Source organism: Garra rufa, chromosome 12 (genome assembly GCF_049309525.1).
Source record: "Garra rufa chromosome 12, GarRuf1.0, whole genome shotgun sequence".
NCBI classification, from domain to species: Eukaryota; Metazoa; Chordata; class Actinopteri; order Cypriniformes; family Cyprinidae; genus Garra; species Garra rufa.
In genome coordinates, this window is record NC_133372.1 from 2244412 (window position 1) to 2253775 (window position 9364).

Here is a 9364-nt window from a genome sequence, read left to right on the forward strand (position 1 = left end):
CTGGAGCGGGTTGCTTTGCCATTTAAAATTAAGAGTAGCATCTGACGAATGAGTAATTAAAGAAACAGTTCAGTCAAAATTTAAAAACCATAAAATATTTCTCCTGTCGTCATTTTTTTCAATTGTAAAACAATCAGAGCACATTCCTACTTCACAAACCTTTTTTTTTTTAGCATTAAACAACATTCAAATAAAACATGGCACAGGACAAGATTTTTTATTCATATTTTTTGTTATTTTTTCCTTCTTTTTGTCATTTGTGTAATGTCAAATTCACCTTCGTCAACACTACTGGACGTAAAGGTTAAAACAGACGCGCCGTTGCGTTTCCTGACCCGAAACGGGCCGTCGTGTACATGAGATGGAGGCAGTTGCTCGTTGATTCTGTAAACTGTGCAAATTCAGCAGAAACACAAGTGGCAAAGAGAGCGGAGAGTCGACAACATTTGTACAAAATAATAAAACATAGTAAACACGCAGTGTCCTTGATCCGTCGCGATCACTGGCTCGTGACACGGTCACATGACTTCATCAGAGGTCCCAAGCGTCCTCATTGTCTCTTCGAAACAGGAAAGAGCGTCTTTGTCCGCGCTGTGTGAAGACGTCCACCACACTCAACAAATCATCCAAAAACAACGCAAAATCTACACCACCTACATTCAGCGTTGTGGTTTTGTCCTGGTGCGCAAACACACACTGAGATTTCCAGTCCAGTCCCGATCAGCTCGAAAGAGCCATCGTGTCGATCACCTGCTCCAGTTTAGACCTCAGTCTCTGGCGGCGGGACTGTTCGTCCCTCTCCAGCGCCGACAGGATCTACGCAGAACGAGAAAACCCAATGAATTCAATGCCAATGCGGACGGAGTGTGTTTTGAAGCCTGAGCTGTATTCGCTTCTTACCTCGTCCTTGTATTTGGTGATGTAGGAGAAGATTTCGTGCAGCGCACTCATACTGTTGAACTGACTTAAATGCAGACGCGACTGTTCGGCCAGATACGCGCTCATATCCTGATCGCTGATCGCAGGCATCCGCGAGATATCAGAGTAATACCTGCACACACACAAAAAAAACAAAAAACTTGAAAATAATTTAGTATCTCTTCAGACCCTTCAAGATACAGTGATTGAATTAGTAAAAGAGTACAAATATCTAGGCATCATAGTTGACGATGCCCTATCTTTTAGCTCTCATATCACTCAACTGAAGAATAAACTGAAAATCAAGCTTGGGTTTTATTTCAGGAACAAGTTTTGCTTCTCATTCAATGTAAAAAAGAAATTAGTCTCTGCTACTTTTCTCTCGGTCCTTGACTACGGTGATGTTGTATATCAGTTTGCACCTTCTTATCTTCTTTCTTCCTTAGATGCCGTTTATCATGGTGCTCTAAGGTTCAGATCAGATCGTAAATCGTCAACTCATCATTGCATTTTGTATCACAGAGTAGGTTGCCTTCTCTGTCTACCAGAAGAAAAATGCACTGGTACTTAATTATTTACAAAGCCATCTTGGGGTTGTTGCCTTCCTATCTCTGTTGTTTTATGCAACAGAAAATTACCAAGAAATATTTTCTTCGTTTGCAAAATTGCTATACTCTTTCTGTTCCTTTTACCCGAACTGAGCTAGGTAAGAAGTCTTTTATGTATGCAGCGCCGTTTGATTGGAATTTCCTCCAATCTAAATTAAAATTAGAAAAACTGCTGACTCTAGATCATTTTAAATCAGTTATCCGGGAAATGGAAGTTGATCTAACAATATGCAACTGCTTTTAACTGTTTGTGTGAAGTTTGTCTGTGATGTTATTGATTGTACTGCTGCACATTTTGGCCAGGACACTCCTGTAAAAGAGATTTTTAATCTCAGAGAGCTCTTTCTGGTTAAATAAAAGTTAAATAAAAAAATAAAAAACAAGAGACAGTGATCGATTAGCAGTTTTAACAGCCATCAGCAGATCAAACATGTCACTCCAGACATCTGCTTTAACTCACACACTCTTTACACTGAAGCACTGAAGATCAAAGTTTTGATATTCTACACTTTACAGCTTTTTTCCTGGATGAACTTGATTTCTGAAATGAAACATTTGCAGCTTAGTTTGAGGTAGTTTTGCATTATGAACAACGTATACTTCCGTTCAAAAGTATTAAACTGATCAAAAGTGACAGTAAAGACATTTGTAATGTTACAAACGATTTCTATTTTAAATAAATGCTGTTTTTTAGAACTTTCTATTCATCGAAGAACCTTGAAAAATAAAATGTAGCATGGTTTCCACAAAATATTCTGTTTTCAACAATGATATTAATCAGAAATGTTTTTGAGCAGCAGATCAGCATATTAGAATGATTTCTGAAGGATCATGTGACACTAAAGACTGGAGTAATGAATCTGAAAATGTCAGCTTTGATCACAGGAATAAATCACATTTTAACATATTTGACCCTGGACCACAAAACTAGTCATAAAGGGCCAATTTTTACAATTTATAATGTATAATGTATAAGGTATACACAAACATAAATATATGTAAGCTTTCCATTGATATATGGACGGTTAGGATAGGACAATATTTGGTCGAGATACAACTATTTGAAAATTTGGAATCTAAGGGTGCAAATCAATCAAAATACTGAGAAAATCACCTTTGAAGTTGTCCAAATTAAGTTCTTAGCAATGCATATTACTAATCAAATTTTAAGTTTTGATATATTTACGGTAGGAAATTTACAAAATATCTTCATGGAACATGATATTTACTTAATATCCTAATGATTTTTGATGTAAAGAAAAATTGGTCATTTTCACCCATACAATGTATTGTTGGCTATTACTACAAATATACCCGTGCTACTTAAGACTGGTTTTGTGGACCAGGGTCACATATATTCACATAGAAAACTTGTAATATTTCACAAAATTACTGTTTTTAATGTTTTAATGTTTTTTTTTTTTAGTTAATTAAATACAGCCTTGGTGACCAGAACCAACCCCAAACTTTAGAACGGAAGTGTAAAACAACTATATTCAAATATTTTTCCACATTTTAATGATAGTCAATATGCAAACTATTTAAATAAAAAATCTAAAAGCAAAAATATAGCTAAAACAATCAAGGAATGTTTTACACTATTTCTAACTCATTAAATGAAAGAATTCATAATATTCAACAACTGTTGCAATATAAAATGCATAGTGATAAACATGAATGTTTTTTTTTTAAATCAGTTAATCAAAAATTAATTCTAATAAATATAAAATTTCTTTTTCAATACATTTTTGAGTCAACAACCAAACAATCAATCAAATATTGAACTAAATAACTAATTTATGTAAATGAATCAAACTAACTCAACTAATGCTTTTTTTTAATCAGAGAAGCTAGAGATGCAAAACTAGTCTAATGATGTTCTTTTAGGACACTTGCTCAGATAAAAAGTGCAAAATCATCCACAAACCATGGTGAATATATATATGTGACCCTGGACCACAAAACCAGTCATAAGGTTAAATTTTACAAAACTGAGATGTATACATCATATGAATATTCAATAAATAAGCTTTCTATTGATGTATGGTTTGTTAGGATAGGACAATATTTGGCCGAGATACATCTATTTGAAAATCAGGAATCTGAGGGTGCAAAAAAATCTAAATACTGAGAAAATCACCTTTAAAGTTGTCCAAATTAGGTTCTTAACAATGCATATTACTAATCAAAAATTACATTTTGATATATTTACAGTAGGAATTTTACAAAGAATCATCATGGAACATGATCTTTACTTAATTTCCTAATGATTTTTGGCATAAAATAAAAATAAAAAATTTTGACCCATGCAATGTATTTTTGGCTATTGCTACAAATATACCCCAGCGACTTAAGACTGGTTTTGTGGTCCAGGGTCACATATTATAAGTATGTGATATATCATGCAACATTGCAGATTCAACAGGTGACATTTGGGACTTTATTTTATACTATTAAAAAAACATTAACTATGTCTTTTGCTTCAATAAAGTATTACATTTGCTGCTCATTAATAGTTAGTAAAGTAGTTGTTAAGATGGTTGGGTAGGGTTAGGGATGTAGAATATGGTCATGTAGAATAAATGCTTCATGAGTACTAATAAACAGACAATATTTTAATAATATGCATGTTAAAAAGCAACTAGTTAATAGTAAGAATTGTGTAAACTCTCCATTTCAAAAAAGCAAGAAACATTACGTGAAATTAAATGAAAAACATCAGTGTGTCGTACCTTTCCACCCAATTCTTGTAGTTGGGGATGTCTTTAGCGTAGAGCAGCTTATTAGAAGGCGAATCTTTGCCCAGCTTGTGTTCCGATGTGGAGCAGGAGTCCATGAAGGTCTGAGCCACGACGGACAGACACGCGTCCGTAATGCTGTTCTTATGAATGTCGAACACAAACTGAGGGTTCTTGATCACGTTCACCCAGAACCTCAACGGCAGACTGCAGACAAAGAGGAACAATGTTCAAACACCAACAGATAAAGTGCTGTATCTCTTCAATTTCGAGAAACGTGAACTCACCAGTTGCTCTTCCACGTGTGTCTGACATCAGGGTCTGATATCAAGTGTCTGTCGGCCTGCTCGTCTAAGAAGTCGAACATGTATTTGATGGCCAGAGGAAGCGCGCTGCCCCGGTGGGCCGTACTGAAGATGGTCTCAAACAGGTCGTCTACAAACTTCTGCAGTGTACCCTGTGAAAGATGGATGAATCAAAGAACGTTTTAGACTGTGTTTCACTAGGTAAATAAACTGAGGCATAATATTTAATCATTATACTAGTATAAGAATACATAGTGATGAACAAAAAAACATATTTACAGCACATTATCTTTAAAAAAATATTCTAATACATGAAAAATACAGACAATCTAAACTAATTCATGTAAATTAATCCAACTCAACTAATGCTACTAAAGTATAAATCAGATGCAATTAAAACATCTGTCTTGATGCAAAACTTTTTCTTCAAGAAACTTGGTAGAAAAGGGCAAAATTATTGCAATTTCCTCACTTTAACTAAGTTTTATGTTGCAAGCAAAAACATTGTGAATATACTGGAAAACATTATTTTCTTGCTTAGTATTTTGTCTTGTTATCCAGTACAAATATCTAAACGAACTTAAATTAGGATACACTTACTTAAGAAGCAAAATTACATATAATAGTCGTTTAAAAACAAAAAAACAAACAAACACAAAATTAAGCAGGTTTATGCTTAAAAGAGGAATAATAACTGCCAATGGTGTCAGAAAAGTATGAAATAAGTTTATTTTTCTGACCCTATTGGCAGATATTTATTTTTAGCCTAAATTCACTAACTTTTTCAGTAAGCAAGAACTAATATCTTCTATGGTTTTGCTTGTGTCTTGATTTAAGAATATTTAGATATTTGTGACCCTGGACCACAAAACCAGTCATAAGGTTAAATTTGACAAAAATTAGATTTATACATCATATGAAAGCTCAATGGTTTGTTAGGATAGGACAATATTTGACTGAGATACATCTATTTGAAATCAGAAATCTGAGGATGCAAAAAAATCTAAATACTGAGAAAATCACCTTTAAAGTTGTCCAAATTAGGTTCTTAACAATGCATATTACAAATCAAAAATTACATTTTGATATGTTTACAGTAGGAATTTTACAAAAAATCTTCATGGAACATGAACTTTACTTAATTTCTTAATGATTTTTGGCATAAAAGAAAAATCAAAAATTTTGTCCCATGCAATGTTTTTTTGGCTATTGCTACGAATATACCCCAGCGACTTAAGACTGGTTTTGTGGTCCAGGGTCACATTTGTCCTGAAAAACTAGGCAAAAATACTAAATAAGAAAAACGATTTTTGCAGTGTATGATGCCAATGTAGTGACAATGCTACATTTTTTTTTTAATATGTGACCCTGGACCACAAAACCAGTCATAGGGGTCAATTTCTTCTTATCTACATTAAAGCTGGATGAATAATCTTTCCATTGATGTGTGGTTTGTTAGGATAGGAAAATATTTGGCCGAAATACAACTCTTTGAAAATCTGGAATCTGAGGGTGCAAAAAAAAAATCTAAATATTGAGAAAATTCCTTTTAAAGTTGTCCAAATGAAGTTCTTAGCTATGCATACTACTAATCAAAAATTAAGTTTTTATATATTTACGGTAAGAAATTTACAAAATATCTTCATGGAACATGATCTGTACTTAATATCCCAATGATTTTTGGCATAAAAAGAAATCGATAGTTTTGACCCATGCGATGTATTGTTGGCTATTGCTACAAATAAACCTGTGCTACTTAAGACTGGGTTTTGTGGTCCAGAGTCACAAATGTTCAGTGAAGAATCGGTGATTGGAGCTGCTGTAGGTTCAGATGTATGTGTTCTTTACATGAACGCTATGGAGTTTGAGGGAAATGCAGCAGGTGTGAGCTGAGATATCTGTGTAGTGTCTGATGGAGACGGAGCACAGGATGGATAAAGAGCTAGTTTTTCCCAAACCGCTCAATAAGCAAAGGTCACTGGTCTAATTAAGATACAGTTCTCCATGAGAGTGGGAGCACTGGTAAATGTTAATGAGCAACTAGTCATTCACACACAAAGGTCAACACTAACTGTCTGAGGACATCAGCGAAGAAAATCAGACATGTGCTTCAAAAGTGAGGCAATTAGTTCCAGTGTGTGTTTGTCAAGACGGAGAATATTAGCCACAGATTTCACCGCACTCTTACTAAACACTCCTATCGGAGTGACACATATTTATTTATTAAAAATATAAAACTATTATTAAAATTCTTTTTTGTTCATTGAAATAAAGCTGAACAAAAATCTAATAAATATTAGATGAAACACCTAAAATTAAAAATAAATAAATGAAAATGATAAATATTGCATTGTCAACTAACTGAATTTTGAAAGTCAAAGTACTAAAATGACTGAAACTAAAAAAAAATAAAGATATTAAAACTGAACAAAAATGCAGCTTTAATGTATAAAATAATATAATGAGAAATAAGAAATCTTAAAGGAGAAGTCCACTTCCAAATCAAAAATGTACAGATAATTCACTCACCCCCTTGTCATCCAAGATGTTTATGTCTTTCTTTCTTCACTCGTAAAGAAATTTTTTTTTTTTTTGAGGAAAACATTTCAGGATTTCTCTCCATATAGTGGACTTCTATGGTGCCCATGAGTTTGAACTTCCAAAATGCAGTTTAAATGCAGCTTCAAAGGGCTCTAAAGGGTCTTATCTAGCAAAATTACCGGTTATTTTCTAAAAAAATGTAACCTCAAATGCTTGTCTTGTCTAGCTCTGCATCAACTCTGTGTATTCTGGTTCAAAACAGTTAGGGTATGTTGAAAAACTCCTATTTTCTCCTCCAACTTCGAAATCATCCTACATCGCTGCAGAAGTACCAACCCAGTGTTTACAAAGTGAACATGCACAGAAGATCAAACGCCCTTTACAAAAAAAAGGTAAAACAGCGATGTAGGGCGATTTTTATAGCTGGAGGAAAAAATTAGATTTTTTTACATACCCTAACTGTATTGAACCAGAACACACAGAGTTGACAAGACAAGCATTTGAGGTTAAAAAGTATATAAATTGTAATTTTTTTTCAGAAAATAACTGATCGTTTCCCTAGATAAGAACCTTCTTCCTCAGCTGGGATCATTTAGAGTCCTTTGAAGCTGCATTTAAACTGCATTATGAAAGTTCAAACTCGCGGGCATTATAGAAGTCCACTATATGGAGAACATTCCTCAAATGTTTTCCTCAAAAAACAATTTCTTTACTACTGAAGAAAGAAAAACATGAACATCTTGGATGACAAGGCGGTGAGTACATTACCTGTAAATGTTTGTCCTGGAACTGAACTTCCTTTAAACAAGCATATAATGCTTGAATTTTTTTCGAGGTAGTATTGATATCCCTATCAAAGTGCAGGTATGCAATTCATCACCTTGGTAGCAAGCAGACGTGTCAGGTAGATCTCAGAGACCATCTTGCTGCCGCGGTCGCCCTCTCTCTGGTCCGTGTGGTCGTGGTTCTTCACCAGGTGCCAGAGTTTGGTTCCACTTTCTAGGTCTGGAGTGATCATGGGCGTCCGCGAGCGAAGGCTGTCTGGACTGCTGGCCGTTCTCAGCATGCTCTCTGTGGACACAAAGAGGACGGGTTGCTGTTTGGTAGGTTTTTAAAGTTTGCTTTAGATAACTCTAAAATAGATTCAGTGAACAGAGAAATAACTTTCATTATAACTTCATGAGAATTAGAGGAAAATTTATGCAAACAAACTGTAATGCTGAAGAAAAACTGAAAGGAGGACTGGAGAAAGATTATAATTAAGAGTTTAAAATAAATTTAAAACCTAGTGATTATATTATCTAGTGATATCTCAAAACTGGGCAGTAAAACTGTTTCTTTTCTCTCTCTTCCTTCCTCACCAACAAACAAAGATTCTAGATTTTATATCCATCATTTCCATTCTATCTGAAGTTCTAGACCGCTGAGTTCATCACACTGAGGAGCAGAGCATTAGAATACACAAACACAAACACCACTAAAGAAAAAACAGACTGAAAAAGACTGAGAAAAAGGGTAACACTTTACAATAAGGTTCATTAATTAAACATTAGTTAATGTACTAACTAACATGAACTAACCAAGAGCAATACATTTGTTACCCTATTTACTAATCTTCATTAACGTTAGTTAACGAAAATACAGTTGTTCATTGTTTGTTCATGTTAGTTCACACTGCATTAACTAATGTTAACAAGATTTTAATAATGTATTAGTAAATGTTGAAATTAACATTACCAAATATTAATAAATGCTGTGTAAGTACAGTTCATTATTAATTCATGTTAACTAATGTTTTTAACTAATGTTAACTAATGAACCTTATTGTAAAGTGTTACCAAAAAAAGGCTATGTTTGGAATAAGATACTACTACAGTAGTGATTACTGCACACTGCGTGTTATATTCTGTATAGTGGCTTTTTTTTTTAAACGTGTTCAAATTTTGTAAGTTGCACAATTTTGTAAACATGAAAATGTCTTCATTGTAAACTTTAAGATAAAAGTAAAATTCTACATTTTAAATTCTAGAATTTTTTGAAAGCTCATAATTACAAATTTGATCATCGTTCATCTGCCATAAATTTTAAATAAAATAAATCAATAAAATATATAAATAAATAAAAAATATTGCAAAAACAAACATGGATAAATCTAGTTTCTAAAATTACAATTTTGTAAACAAAAACATAAAATTCTTTAATGTAAACTTGTACATTTGTAAAGAATATTATGTAAAATTCTAAATTCTAGATC

General features: G+C 33.5%; 1 protein-coding gene across 1 annotated transcript; it reads right to left on the bottom strand.

The window, feature by feature from the left end:
* Positions 1 to 201: 201 nt before the first annotated feature.
* On the bottom strand, positions 202 to 8176 carry LOC141347218 (plexin-A1-like). The gene is made up of 5 exons (XM_073852222.1): positions 7991 to 8176; positions 4552 to 4721; positions 4259 to 4471; positions 901 to 1051; positions 202 to 816 (listed from the first exon to the last, which is right to left on the bottom strand). The coding sequence occupies exons 1-5, from the start codon at positions 8174 to 8176 to the stop codon at positions 721 to 723; spliced, it is 816 nt and encodes a 271-aa protein (XP_073708323.1). The 3' UTR covers positions 202 to 720.
* Positions 8177 to 9364: the final 1188 nt, after the last annotated feature.